The sequence below is a fragment of the Prinia subflava genome, chromosome 1 (genome assembly GCF_021018805.1).
Source record: "Prinia subflava isolate CZ2003 ecotype Zambia chromosome 1, Cam_Psub_1.2, whole genome shotgun sequence".
NCBI classification, from domain to species: domain Eukaryota; kingdom Metazoa; phylum Chordata; class Aves; order Passeriformes; family Cisticolidae; genus Prinia; species Prinia subflava.
Window position 1 is genome coordinate 135,981,800 of NC_086247.1, and position 18,410 is coordinate 136,000,209.

The 18,410-nt window shown below is 38.1% G+C and overlaps 1 protein-coding gene across 2 annotated transcripts in view; it reads right to left on the reverse strand.

Moving 5' to 3' along the window:
• Positions 1–3,666: 3,666 nt before the first annotated feature.
• PIP4K2A (phosphatidylinositol-5-phosphate 4-kinase type 2 alpha) overlaps positions 3,667–18,410 on the reverse strand; it is a 111,461-nt gene continuing 96,717 nt past the window's right edge. For both annotated transcript variants that reach the window (XM_063413710.1, XM_063413716.1), the window contains 4 exons: positions 12,673–12,786; positions 8,922–9,165; positions 7,728–7,831; positions 3,667–5,975 (listed from right to left, as the gene is read on the reverse strand). In XM_063413710.1, coding sequence (XP_063269780.1) covers positions 5,895–5,975; positions 7,728–7,831; positions 8,922–9,165; positions 12,673–12,786 — 543 coding nt within the window. In that variant the 3' untranslated portion in view covers positions 3,667–5,894. The remainder of the gene's footprint in view (positions 5,976–7,727; positions 7,832–8,921; positions 9,166–12,672; positions 12,787–18,410) is intronic.

Genomic DNA, 18,410 nt, shown 5'->3' on the forward strand with positions numbered 1-18,410 from the left:
GGAACCCCAGCAGTGCCAGGTCACCACTCTGATGTCACCCCAGTCACTGCAACCCTTTGTGCCCGATCCGTGAGCCCGTTGCTCACCCATCACATGGTGTGCTTATCCAGCTGTGAGCTGGTCATCCCGTGCACAAGGACACTGGGAGAGAGCACTGAAAGCTTTCCTGACACCCCAAAATCTCACTGTATAGCTGGCTCCCCTTGATCAGCCAGCTGGGTTACCTTGTCACTAAAGACAGTCAGGTTTGATGAGCAGGACTCTCCTCTCAGGAAGCTGTGCTGGCTGTGCCCAGGCACAGTGCTGTACAGAAAGCACCTTTTCCTCCCTCCAGACCAGGACCTCCAAAAGCACCACTGTGCTGCTGGGTCCAGTTTCAAGGCCACAAATGCACTCAGCTTTCTCTCTTTCAAGTGACTCAGTGCCATCCCACTCTCCTGCATCCTGGGGTGAAAGAGCAGCCCAGCACAGAGACGCTGCAGCTTGTGGCATGTGAAACAGCACTTGCAAACTTCTGCTCCAGAGCACTTCACAGGGCAATCAGATCAAACACTGCAATTCTTTACACACAGATCTCTGCTGACTGAAGCAGCAGAGCAGGACTAAGCAGGTAAGCATGCACATCACTGCTTAACTAAAAGCAGATTTTTTTTCCATTCTACCCTATGAAGAGATGATCATCATTGCACAGTACAATTTGATATTTTAATGCCTTAAATACAAAGTCCTTGGTGCAGTTGATGTACAAATAAATTTCTACCTAAGACTTACTTCTGAACTAAGACAAAAGAGTAAAGACTTTAAAGGCAGAAAATATTTTGTTATGCAGTTCCACAGTATGAAAGAAGACAGGGCCCTGACCCAGTGTGAAGTTCAATTTAGCATTATGTGCCTGGTCAAAGAAGGCACTAATTACTCAGACCTTCTTGGCAGAAAGGATTCTTATGCATCACTTGAATCCCAGGTGCTGGGATAAACAGGCACATCTCAGGAACACAGGACTTCCTCTTACCCAGAATCAAGCACAGCTCTGTTATCCTCAGGTGGTGGAAGACAAACTGCAGTTGTTGTCAGCCCAGCCACTGGAGCCCTTCTCTCTGCCTTGGTACCACACATGCACTCTAGACATTAGAGTGACTGAGATATTCTTGTAACATAGTAGCTTTATGCATCCACTTAAAAATACATAAAATGGAAAAGAAAGGAGTGCTTCGGCCTTGGGCAAGGTGAAATACCAGAAATGCAATGAGTTAAATTACCTTCCAAGCTTGTGTGGAAGTGCTAAACCTCTTCAAAACACAAGGTTCTTACACAAACACCATTTATTCCAATAGGACACACATGGCTAGATAAAATGAGTCACTATGAATGAATCAGATAGAGTTAGAACAAAGTAGAAGCTTTTTATAAGCTCAAAGCATATTGGGCAATAACTAAAATGTCTATAAATATTCACAGTACTGGGTAAGAATGAATTTATGCCACCTTGCAAGAAGCATTTTTTGTATCTTAATACTTATAGCCAAATAATTATTTTATTTGATTTTGACTAACGGAGATGAGACAGGAAGCTGTGAAAAGGGAATATGATGAGAAAAGCTAAGATCATGATATTGTTTACTTTGGGAAAAGAGAAAACCAGTATTTTATTGCAGTTATAGCAACAACTACAGCCAAGGATTAGCTGTGCTCATTTTGAAAGTGCATTTTGTGCTAACAGCAATTATGACAATTTTTTTAGTAGACGGTAAATGAATGGCTAGAAAATTCTCAAAACAGAAATTCAAGAAGCACCATTTAAACCTTTTTTCTTTTTTTTTTTTTTTATATTAGACATTACAGAAAATTGAATAGGCCATCCTGCCTTGCTTAAACCATTCTGATAATTTTGTTAAATAAGAAAGGGAATATTCAATTTAATATGTGCAAAAGCTAATATTTACATTGTTCAGTACATAGAGGCAGGATCACATTAAGAGAAACTGGAAGAGGAAGAGAATAAACTGCTCTTAGGGTCCACTGTAGATAGAACAAATATTAATGAACTTAAAGCGTAGTAATGTAGTCAGGTAAGATTTTAGAAAAAAATCTTTGTAATGATACAGCTAGTGAGGCATGGGAAGGGATAGTATAGGGAAGTCATGGAACTACCCTCCCTGGAAAAGATTAACCCAATTTTCACCAGTGTTTATTTACAGCTGAACTGCTCTCTGACAGACTATAACTACCTCTTTAAGTCCTCTCCAGACCTGTTTTTTAACAGTTTTAACAAAGCAATTGTTCATGACTTCATCTTACACAAAAGGCCCTTGTCACTTGGCATTGTAAGGGACATGCTGATTGCAGAAACAATTTCTGCCATAGAGAAATCGGGACAGAGATGAAACAGATTTCTCCTTGAAGTTGACTGCTCTCTATTTTTGTACTTTTTTTCCCCATTGAATATATGAATTTGAGAGAAACCAAATGGACAGCAGATACAGCAAGCAGACACCAGATAAAGGCAGGTTTTGAGATCATCAGAATGTAACAGTCCCACCTGATGCAGGGACCTGCTAACTAGGATTACTATGGAAAAGAAGTGTGCACAAGAGACAGAGCTGGAAATTCAAATTATACGTTTAGGTTATAGAGCTGACATAGAAAATTTACCGTTTCCAAGAATTTTAAATTTAATTATTTTTTCTCTTGCAGTGTTTGCATTAACAAGCCAGCTGGCTCTCCTACGTGGGATGTCATCAGTGCCTTCAGGAAAGATAACCTTTTCTTACACACTGCCATATACACATTTCTGCTAAAGAAGGGCCCTGCAGCTGCTTGCTGCCCACCGTGGCTAATGCTCCACGTAACCTGAGCAGCATTCCTTCAGCACCACGCTCACACTACGCTCCCAGCAGCTGAAGCAGCTGTGTGAAGGGTAACCTTAGATTACTAGAGACATCATTAAGTGAGTAATTAAGAAGCTGAATCTCTCCACTCTCTACCATTTCACCTACTTTTAATAGAATAGCTCCTCAGCCTCCTTGTCCTTGGGGTATATCTATTTTATCATTAATTCAGTCATTCACAGGATACTGCTGAAAATATTCTTTTGCTGTATCTGTGCAATAAATTGAAAAAACCCAGAAAGTGACAAATGGATTAAAAGTTAGCTCAGAATAAAGACAAAAAGACATTTTTTACCATTTGCCCACAATATGCAGCACAGGCTGTATCATGCACTGAAAGCCCCAACAATCAAAGTCTTGAAATTCTAGAACAGAAATCCCTCCCTCCTTCCCATTAAAGTTTGGACTTATTCCCAAATACTTGTAAAGTAAGTATTGGTTTAGCATAAGGTCATAGCTAGCAAAGTTCTGCCAACCCTTCCATCAATTAACTATTGTGGATGATCTTCCTGTTTTGTTATTAATACTAGGATTTAGTCCACAGATTTGCCAATTACAAACCTCAGTATTTGCTCTCAGATCCAGTCTCAGCCCAAAACCCCAGAGACTAAATGTTTCAAGCCCCTTAAAGTAAGCATGGAAGAAGCATGTTAAAGTCTAGTGAAAAACTTCAAGTTTCAATTTTGTCATACTTTTTTTCCTTTGTGATACAGGAATTTAACATCCAACATTCATCTGTAAGCAATCAAAACCACAGGTGAAACACAAGAACAAAGGATTTACCTAGTGAGTCATCAAAGTGCTTTATTTTATAAAGCCTTGCTCATGTTTGGAGTGTAATCTAAGCACTAACATACACAATAATGAGTCTTCCTTGCCCTGTCCAAATAAACAGTTTATCAACAAGAGTGAGTGACAAAAATGCTACACAGACAAAAAGAATGCTTTGCTGTAAATGTCTAAAATGGTCTAAAAATGTACACTCATTGGCCGCAATTAAATATGTACTCCAAGTACCTTGTTTTTACTCCAGGGTCTCCCTGTGGCCTCATACCTTCAAAAGCTTCAGAAAACGAAACTTGGGTGAGAACATAGACAACCAGGGTGTTCAGGGAGAGGACAAAAAAAAAATCAAGCCACAGTACCAACTTATTTAAATACATACAATACAAAAGTATACACATACATTACAGTGCTGCAGACATCACTAAGTCAAATGTAACAGAAAACCCTGTGGGAAAGGTTGGGGAAAGGAAGAAAAATTAGTACACAGCAACAGGGATAGTATTGCCTTTGGCCGCTGAAGAGAGTGTAATGAAGGGGTTTGCTGTTGTAGGGGCTCCTCTGAAGTGGACCACAGCATAGGTTATACACAGTTGCAGGCTGAGCAGCACTGACATTAGTTATGGAGAAGGCATGCTGGCACTCCTGATCCCAGTTAGAAAGGATGAGAGGGAGGTTTGACTTCTCTTACGTTGCCTACAAAATCTAACAATTTCAATAAAGAAATTTTAAAGGCACAGCTTTAGCACAGTGTATAAGTAGATAAACTTTTAAGCATATGTAAATTTGTCTCTTTCAAGCATGGAGTCTTTGAGGGAAAAATACAAGAGGAGAAGGAATACAATGTTGTTTAAAAATTTTAAACAAGTTAAACATGATCAGCACAGTTTCAGGCAATGTACTGTACAATCAAAACTGAGTAAATGGTAGGACAGGCCATTTTGATGACAAACTTGGGAAAAATCCCTCTGAAATACCCTTTCGCGTTTTATTGTGAAGGTGTCTACCATGGACGTGAGCGAGACATTCATTTTAGTACACTACTGCACCTCTTGGAAGATGACAAACATTACTTCATTTGTACTGCAAAAGAACTTTACATGTAAACTCAAAAGTCTTATATTGTACACGGCTCTGAAATTCAGAAATATCCCTGCTCTCCTAATAATGTAAACAGTAAAATTCAGGGTTCATTTTTCAAGGGATAATCTATAATAAAATACCGCTATTTCAACAGTACAACATAAGCATTTAAACTTCAAATTCCCAGTAAATTACAAGGGAATGGAATTTCTATCAGTGTGCACATCTTTCAGGATGGGTAGAAGATGGAGCTACTATTGCCCAAAACTATGCACTTCTTCAGATAAGCTTTTTTTACATTTGTAACATTATTAGTTCCTATATTGCGAGAATATAAAACAAATGAAAACTTCAGGTAACAAAGAGAAATAAGCAAAGTTTTCCCTTAGCCTAAGTTTACTGTAGCAAAAATGTACACACAGCATGAATTATGTTAGCTCTTTGTAAGTAAGAGATGCCAGTTCTCAGATGTCTGAGAGGCTGACCTTCCTGATGCAATGTGCTGAAAAAGAAGACAAAAAACGGGAGAGGGATGAAAGAAAAGGAAAAATCCCAACTCCTAGGAACCAAATGGGAAAAGCCTCCGGCACCAAGGGCTGTTGCAGCTGTGTTTTTAAGGAGTGCCAGTGAGCAGGGTGTAAGTGTAACATTCGCAGTAAGGTCTTCATTATTATCACCACCATCATCATCATCATCATGAAGAATACTGTCATGTATCTTTTTTCAAAAAATAAACTGATCCACAGTTTACAATTTGATATCAATATTGTAGATTTAACATGCATTTACTCTTCCCCACCCCCACCCCACACCTCTTTGCTCATTTATTCCATTTCAGCTGGTAGCATCAGAGTATTACTGTCACAGTGCACTCTGAGTAAGCTGTTCTATTGACTTAAATTATTTTAATTTTTTTTTGCACACACAAAAGAGTCAGAAATAGCTAGAACTATGCTGGGAATATCAGGCAGCTGTTAAAGCGAGTACTCCACCCCACTTCAGTCATCTTTGCCAGCAGATGTAAACAAAGGGGTTGCTTTCTGTAAGATGAGTGCTTCTCTGAGTTCCTTTTTTTTCCCTACACTTGTAGCCACTGCTGCTGTCCCCAGGTCTTGTGTCTGTCCTATGTAACATGATAGGTTACGTCAAGATGTTGGCAATAAAGTCCAAGAAGCGCTTAGAATACTGTTCTGGATTAACAGTTGAAATTTCTGCACCAGCCTATACAGAGAAATGGGAGGAGAGAAGAAAGAAGGAAGAACCAGGGTTTTATTTGATGCTTTTGTCATTGAGGATGTTAATAAATTTCATATGCAGTTTCAGAACCAGAGACTAGAAACACAAATTGTAATGGCCCTCAAGTAGAATCTGACTGGTGCCTTTTTATGCTTTTTAGACAGGAGGACACCGATAGTCAGTACTCACCCCTGTTAACAGCTATCTTCCATTTCTGAAAATTTTTCTTTTTACTTTCCATGCTTCTCTTCACTTTCATTGTACTTCAGTCTTCTATACAAATTTTTACAGCCCATTTGCCATGCTACCCACTGATTCACCAGCAGATTCTGGTCTCTTGAGCAGCAGTGCCTTCATACAGAGAAGACTGAATTGCCATACTTAGATCTGGCATGTCAACAGTTGTGTAACATGTATTGTTATCTGAATGCTATATAGCCTGCTTTGAAATACATGGTAAGAGTAACACTTTTTAAGCATTTATGCATTTAAATCTGGACTCACTGAATAAGCCATACGATTGTTATTTCAATGAAATCATGACTTCATTCATATTTTACTTGAGTTTTTCAGAGCCTTACCCACATTTTTGTATTTTTCCTGTTTTACAAAAGAGAAAAGTTGCATACATGCAATTACTGAATGAACTTCAGAGTCATGTGGCTCAGGACAGAGACAGAGAAATAAACAAAATGGATGTATGAAAGTAATGTTCTGTAGTAAGTTCTAATCACAATCAGCTTCAATCATCATAGCTGTTATTCACAACATACTTCTGTTATTTAAGCCAGAAGTGTGAGTTTTTAGTGTCTGCTACTTTCAAAGTTCAGTAATAATTGCTAGATAATGGCTGCATATGGTCTGCATCAACTTTCAGCTGCCCAGAACACTGAAAGTAATGATAGCACTGCTTTACAGAGACAAAAATTACCTCCTACAGGCCTTTGCAGGCCACATCATCTTCTACTGTGAAAAGTAAAAAACCCAGAGCCCTTTGCCTAAAACTTCCCACAACGCTCTTTAGATACTTAGACACATGAGGGATTTTAGCCTCATGAAGGAATATGCTCTTTTTAAGAAGTTTATGAAATTTGAATGTTACATCACCACAGGAGTAATAATGGTAGATGTAAATCATAAATCTGGAAGACTGGGCTGTTTCACCACAGTTCTTTGGTGTCTGCTGCTAGGCAGCAATTTCAGCCAAAATTAAATAATGGCAGTCAAACAGAAGCCTTCACTGAATAGTCTCTAAGTATTTAATATGTAAATTATATTTTTATGCCTGATTTTGTAAATTGTACCTTTTTCTCTGAAGAAGTCTTCTAGAGTGAGCCACATTATGAGCTGAAGAACTAACTTTCAGCAGGCTGAATAACACCAAATAATGAAAGCATCTTTAGGGCCCTGCATCCGACTTAAAGTGGTGAACAACTTTGTTTGCAAGAATAAAGGTGCATCTCACAAATTCAGGACAAAGTCTTAAAAAGCACTTCACTAGAGCTCTTTGTGGTGAGAAAGCTGTGCACACAGCTGGAAAAGGAGTTCCACTCTCAGTATGAAATGTGTAGCAGTTACTCTGTACATTTTTATTGCACATTGAACTTCAAAATTTGAAAAAAAATCTGATCTATTTCCCCTTTCCCTAGATTTACTGAACCATCCTGTATCAGGGCACTAAACATAAGTGTATGAATATAAACAGAGTAAGAGGAAGAAACCAACCCAGATACTCACCCCATGCTTTACCGTTTTTGCAGCATGAGCAGCTTTCTTTTTTGCATCATAATGAGTAAGGATGTCAATAATGGCCATGAAGTACACTTCCTTCCTGGGTGCATCTGCCAACAGAAACACAGGGCAGTAAGAAGGACTTCTCAACATCTCAACTCCTCCTTCTTACAAAGCAGACCTGGTAAGACTCAATCAGCAGCTGGGACAGGTCATTGTCAGTCAGAATCAAGATGCAGAAAAAACACAAGCTGAAGCTTAATTGAGAGTTTAACTGCACTCAGGTATAATGCAAAGCTGCCTAAATGAGCGTAAAATAAAAAACTAGCATACAGAACCAGGAATTATTGCTCAGTTAAAGTAATGTGGATTTCACCTTTGTGGAAAAAGAATGAAGTTTTATATGAAAGGTAATGCTTCTGTGTCAACAAACAAAATCACAGAATGAACTAGGTTGGAAAAGACCTTTGAGATCATCAAGTTCAACCTACAACCTTAAACCTCCTCATCAACTAAAACATGGCCCTGAGTGCCACATCCAGTCTTTTTTTTAAATATGTCCTGGGATGGTGACTCCACCCTGGGCAGACAATTCCAGTGCCCAATCACTCTTTCAGTGAAGAACTTTTCCTGACATCTAATGTAAATTTCCCCTGGTGATGCTTAAGATCGTATTTTCCTTATGAATAAAACCATGTATTTATCCATGTCAATGCTTATAAACAGAAAGAAAAGGTAACTTTCCTGCCTTGAACAATCAATTTTACACACTAACATTAAACTCAGTTTCAGGCTTCTTACACATTCCTTATAATGACTTTCTTAGCTGCAACACAGAAATCGGGTATGAGTGCACAAATTCTCAAAAAGCAACCAAAAAACTGAAACATAACTTGGAATGCTTCTATTCTCATTCTTTTTAGACTGTGTTTAATAGTGTTATCTGCCAGAAAAGACTGATTATAGGTAACTAGACTTCTTGAAAACCCCAGGAATTAACTGCTGAGGAACTGGTGAACTGGAATAGCTAAGCATTGTAGAAATCTTCTCCTTTCTGCTGCACCAAAGAGCAAATTTCCTTTTCCACAGAGTAAAGTTCTGTTTCTCAGTTTACATTTGCCTTTACATGGTTGTGAGGATTTTAGGATTCTGATGCAAGAATCAAGTCACCTTAACATAAAAATATTTCTTACTGCTTACTTTCATGGGATTTTATTCCATAAACATCAATAGCTGGATCAAATTCCCCTGGAGCCAAAGGCAGTGAGCTGTTCAGTGTATTTCCTGGACTGTCTGGAGGGGTTCCAATAGGGTGGGTCCCATCACTTTCACCTTCCTCTTCTCCATCATTCTCTTCACACTCTATTTCTTCCTGTTCAGCTCTTTCAACATCATGAATTCCAACCAGCAAGCTGTAGTCCATGAGTTTTAACTGAGCAAGGAACTAGAAAGTGATAATAAGCATCTATCAATATTGCTGAAAAACATAAGCTCCACTTACAAACAAAAGTTACACAGAGGTGTCACCAGTCGAGAAAAACTTCAAAGGCACTTCTGAGAAAAAGCAAAAGGGAAGATTACATGATAAATCTGGCAAAGAGATACTCGATTTTACTAAAATGTATTAGCAACACACAAATTACTTGAAACTTATACTTGTAGCCCACTCTTCTAAAAGCCTCAGGGAAAAAATCTGTGAGTAGTAAAGACCAGTGTGCTTGCAAGTTGACAGCTGTTACTCCTGTCTTGTGTTTCAGTTAAATTGCAGTTTCATAGAATATCCTGGGTTGGAAGTGACCCCCAAGGATCATCAAGTCCAGCTCGGCCCTGCTGTACACAAACATCCCCAAGAGTCACACTGTTTGCCTGAGAATCCTGACCATGATTTGCTGACCAAGACCTTGCTTCTTGAACTCTGTCAGGCTTGGTGCTGTGGCATCATCCTCTCTGCCCTCCTCTGGACAGCTCTGTATCTTCCTTACATTGTGATGCCCAAGACCACACACAGCACTTGAGGTGGGGACTGCTCTGGCACTGCTCAGTGTCCACAGCAGCCTCAGTGCTATCAGGTGTAGAGCATGCTATGATCTGGTGCTGAATCCACCCTCTCAATCCCTTTCAAGTCCTATTAAAGAATCATGAAAAAGTGTTCAAATATTCTTGCAGTGGAAAGCTGTTAAGTTTTACATCCTGAAGATATGAAAATGATGTATTCTCTTCACAGTGACAGGCTCATGATTTACATCACGAAAACAAAACATGTACGTGAATGAAAGGGTGGTTTTGAAACAAGAATAAGGATGGGAGATTTTAGGAAATTAAGAGATGAATACACTCTACGTACAGAGTTATTTTAGTTGAGGAGAACAGGATAAGGCAGAAACAGGAGGCTGGAAATATGGAAGGTATAAAAGCAGGAAAATGGGATAAACAGCTCAAGGGGGTGAGGGATAGGCAGGACAGAGCTGTGCTGCAGCTTAAAATCAGTACTGTGATTTCAAACTTTTGAAGCCCATGCTTGTGGTATGCAGAGAAAGTGGCTGAAAACAAACATTACTTCAGTTTTTATAAACTCTAAATGGTTATAAAAAGGAAGTTAGAGCAGAGCAGGGAAAAAGGCATTTGAGCTTGATTTGGCACAAAGATAGTGATGGTGAAAAAAAGATAAAATACTAGGTAATGAGAAACTCCAGTTTGTAAAAATCTGATTCTGAGAAAAGAGATGAGCTGGAGATAACTGTAAATTCAAGGGCTGGAAGAAATATTGTGAGATTAAGAGGAGGTTTGAAGAAGAAGAAGAAGAAGAAGAAGAAACTGTTTTAAAATTATTTCAGTATCTTTTATTTCCACATAATAAAACAATAGACTCTCATAAGACTGGAAGGGATCTAAGTTTGAAGAGATGATGCACAACAATATACAAGACAAACACAAGAGACTGGCCAAAGGTGATGGGGTGGAAGAACTCCAGGCATATTATTCACTACTTGGTAAATATAGGTGGAAAAAATCTACCACTAATAATTCAGAAAATGAAAGAGAACAGACTCTTGGGAACAAAAAACCAGTGAGCTACAAATTAGAAGAGAATGGCTCTTGGAAAAAAGTGTGCTAGTGCTAACAACAAAAAGACTTAGGGAGATCAGCACAAGAAAAAAAATCTGTTTTTAAATGGAAAAAATATGTAGTTTTCCTCAGGACACTTGCAGTGGAATAAGGAGATAGGAAAACAGACAAGGGCATATCAAAACAGCAGTAATAATTTGTGGTTAAACACAGGAAGGGGACGGATGACGTGATTAGGAGAGAAATACAGAAACAAAACTTAATGAGAAACAAGAACAGATATAAAGCTATATAGCTCAGAATAGTACTCCATGATACATTTAACTATACACACTGCCTGATAAGATAATCATGTACTAAGTGTTGTGTGCTTCTTTTCATTGTAGTGAAATGTGAGCTTTTACACACTGGTTACAAAGTGTGTCTATAAGTTATCTAATAAGAGCAAAAGAACCAACAAAAGAGAAACAAGGTTAAAGAATAGCGTGCCATTGTCAAAATCAGGAGCTAGATCACTTCACACTAGTGGTTTACAAGTATATTAAACAATTCTCTGTATAAACTCCAAACCCATTAAAACAGCCTCTCAAGTCCTAATCTGGAATCTACCATTATATTCCCAGTCTGGTAAATGATATAGATCATACACAATCTACTTTCTGGGGTAAGAATCTTCCATATTCCTTCCACACACTTAAGATATTATCTGCAACCTACTTACTGTAACAGCAGTAGTCAGCAACGGCAGTACATGTTAAAAGACCACAAAATTTAAACCCAAATAAACTTATCTCTAGAGCTGTGACATCAGTAGAGCACAATATTTTAAATATAAAATAAACACACACTGATATTTCACAAAGTATTTATGTTTTCATCATCTTCACCATCATAAATTTCCCATTGTTACTATGACGGGAAATTAGATTTCCTCAGAAGAAAATTATTGGGTAAATTCTAAAGTAACAGTATTTTGTTTTGTACAGCTAATGAGATACAGATCTGAAGATTTCGGAAAGTCAATTCACAGAGCTCTTTTGATATAAATAGCTGAAAGTCTTATTAAGTCACAGACACATTTTGCTCCCAAGTCTCTTCCAAATCTGTCTTTTTACTTGAAAACAGATTTTTACTTGAAAACAGATTTTGGTCTTTGAGTATAAAGCTGCAAAATACTGTGTTTAGGAAAAATATTTTAAATTATGAAGAGCAAAAGGCAAGTTGTGTGAACAAGTTAGTCTGATATTTATTTTATTAGCTGAACAAAATCAGTAAAAATATTTCATTAAATTCATACATTAACATTTTTCTTTCAAGTATTTACCATATTCAGCCAAATAAATTACAAATTTATATGAAAGACTACATTAAGAGAATGAGAATCCAATTGCTGTATTTACATTACTGAAGCACTCTACTGTTGTGATATGAAGAATGATTTAAAAGTGGATTACTAATATGAAGCAAAAAAGGGCATGCACAGCTGTGAGCAGGGGAGATGCCCCTCCTCTGTTATGGACTACAGTCTGTATTTGGCCTCAGCTCTGGTGGACCTCCCCCTGTAAAACACAACTAACAATACTCACCTCTCTCTCGGGGGCATTTGGAAGTACTAGGCTTGTAAAGCATTTAAGTACTAAGCAGTACCATCATTTTAACATCACATCATCAAGGCAGGAACAATGTATGGCAACCAGCTATGGCAGCAAGGCATTTATCACATCAGCAAAGCAGTGATCAACTCCTGAAAGTTTAAATTGTGTTTCATTTAAAACAGTCAGTGTTTACAGTTTTATAACAAGACCATTTATTAATGAATTACAGGTATGATTTCCTGGGATATCCACAATTTTAATCACATGTAACTGAACGGGCACATTCTTACCTCAACATCCTTTTTGAGTTTCTCAAGGAACATCTTTTTGTTATTCTCATCAATATGAATCTTTTGGCCATCATTAATAAAATCATTGTCTTTGAACGTCGGCAGCTCTTTGGCCTAAAACAAACCAAAATTCCTGTAAGAGCAGGACTGTAAAGAGGAGCGTGGTGAAGCTGCTGGCCTGGTGCAGCCCCTGTGCCTGAGAAGGCAGCCCCGAGCTGCCTCTCCTCCACGGCACACAGGTCTCCATAACTGCACCCATGGAGCTCCTTCCTTAGCTCATTCCTCGTGGAAACTGCCTAGAAGGGATGTGTTAACGGGGCAGCAAATGGAGCTAGGACAAATCTCCACTCATTACTGGGTTTGCATCGAACACTGATTTGCATCGAGCTTCTTCCAAGGTGTCATTTGTCAAAGGGACTGGCAATAAGGGAACTCAAAACACAATCTATACCTCATAACAAAGGGCCTGCATCAGGTCTTGCAGAGGAAGTCAGACTGGATTGCGTTTTGTACAACTACTGTGAATGTTTACAAGTGCCTAATACCAAATAATTATTGGAAAGCATAAAATGAATATGAATTATGAAATTCTGCTTAAAAGTAGCCAGAGAAGACCACTGCCACTTCAATATGTAATAAAATATTCTTGATGTTGGAGCAATTTGTTTACCTTCATCTTCAACTGCCCCATGAAGTGATTTGCAACACCACAAATGGGCTCTGTTTTTAATGGGCAGTGACTGGAAGTTTACTCAAAAAACCCTGACAAACCAACAAACAAAAGAGCAGTTCCTTCAGGACATTTGATCAAGCAAGCTAGAAGTAATAGTAACTCCTGCAATCAGAGCTTTTAAAAAATTGGCCCATTAAGAGCAATGAACAGCCTTTCTTCCTGCCTCAGCTTCAATCAATAGTATAGAAGAACAGGTTTCCTTTACAAAGAAAACGTTACAGAACAACCAGTGCTGCAATTCCTATGAACTGTCAATAGCCAAGAACTAGTGAGTATCCTGAATAAAGTAATTTCTTCTTAATCTGAAGGTCCTTCTGGCTAGGAATAAAAGGCAGCTAACATGAGCCTACAGGAATATCCTCCATTAGTTTAACTAGTCAGACATTGCTTATAAGCTTACTGGAGATGGTATTTTTAATAAAGTTTATTTTCTTCCTATAACACAGCAAGGAAAACAATCTGAGAGCTTCTTTCCTCTGATCCAATATCTTGGAAAGCACAGCATTAAAATGTGAGCACCACAGCAGACTCCGAAAGGCCCTTACAGATCTTCACAATGGTCAAAAGTTCTTTTTGCTGTTGGGCTGTGTACTGAGGTGGCCAAAATCCTCAGTTCCCAACCGTCCAAATTAATTTTCTGGACCTGGAATTCATGAATTGCTTGAGATCCCACAATGCTACTTTTGTTTAGAAAAGCAATCCTTTTCTTCCAGTAACTGCTCAAAAGCACTTAAGAAATTAGTAACATTGTAATAGTTACAAATCCATTATTAAATCCATGGCATCCTGAAGTTTGAAAAAAAATAAGGTCCTAGTCTGGCTGCTCTGAATTATTACTGTCTTGCATCTAGGGCATTCTGATATATTTAAATACCCTGTAATAGCAATCCCCTAGATTAAAAATAAAAAAAAAAAAAGAAAACAAACACCCAAGCAGCTGAGATGGAGCTATAATCATTCATCTGTCCCAGACTCCACCTCCAAGGAGGAGTCATTCAGCAGCACTCTCCTGTTTTACTCAAAAACAATGCTGGACACTTTTTGAAGCTCACAATGAATTGTTCACCACAATATGACTGCACAGTATGCACTGGTTTTATTTCTGGCCTACTCAGTAAGAAGTTTAGGACACAAATGAGTAGGGGTAACATCAGATAAGCATTCCAGGCTAACAGCTGTAGAGATTATCATACTCAATTGAGCATGGTCCCATGGACAGAGCTAATTCTGCACAGGCGGGGCTCTGGATCCCGGGATGCTGCCAACACTGGAGGATGGAATCCAGTGCGTGGGATGCTTAAGAATGGAGAGGAGATTTGGATGAAATAATTTAAGATGAAGCAATAAAGAAAAGAATGCAGGAAACTAAGCTTCCTTTTTAGCCCAATATTACTAAAAAAAAAATTCTCGGATTATTTTTCTACCCAGTATATCCAAGTTATTGATTAAATTAGGCAGAGGTTAACCCATTAAGAGAGAAAAGCTCCCCTACTAGTGCTGTTTAAAGCTGGGGGGTGAGCAGAGAGGGAGGATGTGCTTGTGGTTAAGCTGCTGAGATGCTTGTTTGCCTCAGAGCACGGCCCCAGTCACGCTGGCGGGGCCGTGAGGGGAAGCTGCCTCGCCACGAGGACAGTGCTACGGTAGTAAAACTACACTTAAATTACAAGCAGTGTCTTTTTTGGAAGATGCTGGGGCTGGTAAGTGAGTTGTGCAGGTGCCATACTTCACTTTAACCTTGTCTCTGATCTATTTTTAATAAAAGTGAGCTAGCAAAGCTGACACTGCTGCAGTTCTTGCCTGCCATCACAAGACCCAAGGGGTGCTCCCAAGGACGTTCTGGGCAGTGAGTCAGCACTCCCAAAAAGCCACACTCTTCGCTGCCCTTATGCAGGTTCTGCCAGTCCACCATCATTCCCCTGACAGTATTTGTCTGAGGTATTTTTTTACTGGCAAGTGTAGAAGCACATAAGTTAAAAGCCAGTTCTGAAGCAAGTGAAGAGAAAGGACAAAGTAAAAGCACTGGGTCCCATCTAAGCAACTGAGGCTAAAAAGCTCTGTGCCAGTGGTTGCCCTCACTGTATTATTTACATGATGCCTCCCAGCCTATTCTCTTCCCTCTTTCTAGATGTTACTAGATAAAGCTTCTTTTTTTTTTTTTTTTTTTTTCTGTGTAATAGGCGATATTATTCTCCCTATTTATCTAAAGCTGAGTAGTCCTACGATACTGTTGCAGTCCCACACATGACCAATGAAGCCACTGGTAGAAATGATTCTAGCTGTACTTTAACTGAAATTTGTCTTAAAATTGATCTGTGAATTTAAGAAACCAAACCTATGAAATATTCAACTAGGAGGGGCTCTTGTAGTTATGCTAAATTAATAATACATTCATTCATGTTGAAAAATCCCACTATTTTCATTTCTTACATGCTGAAATAAACATAAACAGAATCACATTGTGGCAGTTTAGAACATTATCTGAATGAAAAAAATTGAGACTTTGCTTCAATGAAATAATTGATATGGTTAATTTTTTATGATGTCTCAAATATTTCCAATGAAGCAAAATCCTTCCTGGAAAATGATTCTCCTAGAATGTAATTCATTATAATGAACATATTACTGTCATTAAAAAACTAAATATTTTAAGAGCTGCACAGGAGATGAGCATCTAACTACTTCCACTAAATTAATAATAGGTTTTCTTTCTGAACTACCTCCACTGTTTTTAATCTCCTACTTAAAGATGCAAGAAAGGTACAGCAGATTTTACAAATATAAAATACTTATTTATTAAAAAAGCATGTTATCAGCACACTTTAAGTTTGCATTCCAAAGTTTGCCACGGTCACAGAGAATTTTAATGGCAGGAAGATTTCACTGCCTTTGAAAGGCTGAAAATCAATAAAGATTTCTTAGTAACTAAGACAACAGAATGTATAAAGCCTCATTCAAAATAGAAGTATAGCGTAAGAGCTGATACTGTTTTGAGCTAAAAAAATCTTGGATTGTAAGAACCAGGTGAAATTTTATTTCTAGACGAACATGGGAATAGTTTTCGTATATTTCTTAGGACATCTCGATTCAGCATCCTATCCTAATGAGTTGAAATGAGTATTAGCAGTTTTGTTTCCCCCAAAGGGATTTTATTTGCATCATGACATTCAAAAATAATGATCACAGCTAACATTAATGCTGGCATTTTGGAAGCAGCTTGCTAAAATAGCTGTAGGTCAGGTAAGTTTCCAAATAAGTGATTGAAAAAGGAAAAAAGACTAATTTTCCTCATGAGCTGGCATCAATTTCTCATCTAACAAAGAGAAGGTTTAGGTTTTAAGACAATGTTGCATAGCAGCCATATTTTTTCTCTGAAACTAGCCACAAGTCACATTATTCACACAGCTAATCATGGAAAAATTTGGCTTACAATTTGTAACTTCTGAAAATTAAGTAAAACATCTGCCAAGAGTGAAGGCCCACACCCTGGACTTTTTTCAACAGCAAATGGTCCACATGCACCTTAATTTTTTTAAGTACTGGGCTCATCAGCATATATGGAAGGCAGTGTCTGGAGGAAAAAAAAGGCTATAATACTAAATATAGTTTGCAATAATTTGGAACAAGTGATTTTCAATTGAATCAAAACTCTGGCATCACAAGATGGAAGATGGAAGAACAACTTCCTTTGGAATTATGCAGCTTCTTGCCTCCAACAGTTCTGTGAGCTGGGTGCAAACTTTTGTTGTACAGATTGCCTTGCCCTAGACAGGGGTTTCTATACAAAAGGCCTGCAGCTCCACTTGACATCAGGTCTGTTAAAGGCAGTGGAAATACAGCTGTAACCCCAAAATTACACTGGAATGACTTTTGCCAGTAAAACAAACATTTTTGTAGGAAAGTAAGAAAAAAAAATGTGCAGGATGCTGTACAGAGGGGTTAAGTACTCAAGCATGCACCAAAATAGAAACTGTCTTTTCAATGCTCAAGGAAATGCATCCAGAATTATCCCTAGCAATAATGTCTTCCTGCTGCAAAATGAACATGCAACATATAAAATGAAATACAAAATTCCCCTGTTATTTTTTAAATTCTTTTAACATATGGAAAGCAGATTTCTAAACAAAAACAAAACAAAACACCCCCACCCCTCAAAACCAAACCAAAAGTGATTTGTTTTGAAAAACTGTAATGGGGTGGTGTCGTGAGAAGGCTGAATGCCAAAATCAAAACCCCGAATGTCTCTCCCTATCGTTGGAGTGTGATGTTTCTCAAGTTATAATCTCTGTACACTGCAACATTTAGATTTATTTCACAGATAAATCTAAGACACAAGTCTCTTGTGTGATATCAGCACATGAAATGGACTGAAATCACTAATAAGAGGTAAGTACAAACATGTTCTGAAATTAGCATTTCTAAAACAGCAGGAAAAAACAGCCCAGATTTTGTAACAATCTACCTTCAATAAAGTTTTACATAGTGACACCAAAAGTAAGAAAGAAAAACTGAGTCAAGACTGAGCGATCTTGTTGCAGTGCTCCTCTACTTAAGCCCTTCTTCCTTAGGTTATACTTTCCTCTCAGAAATCAGTTAATTACTATATGTTGTAATATATAAAGTAAAACACAAAGCTAACGTCTAGTGACAACTTCCAATCTAATTATCACAGCCATGTATTTTGCATACAATTTAATTAAGATGTAATATAGCTGTCAACTATGGCAATCTTTCCCCAAAAGAAACTTGAATCAAAAATCCTTTATTCAATTGTATTTACTATAGTTTTTTTGCATTTATGAATGGTATGTACTGTTTCATAAACCACTACAGAGCTGGCAATGCAACCAGTTTTAGATTGATTTAAAAACATGTGATAATCTCTGAAATTGCTTGAGAAAGATGAAATGTGGTGGGCATCAGTTCAGCCAGGATCTATTGTTCTTCAAATTTCTTTCTGAACTGCTCACTCACAAGCAACAGCTTAGATTCTTTTATCAGTACAAGT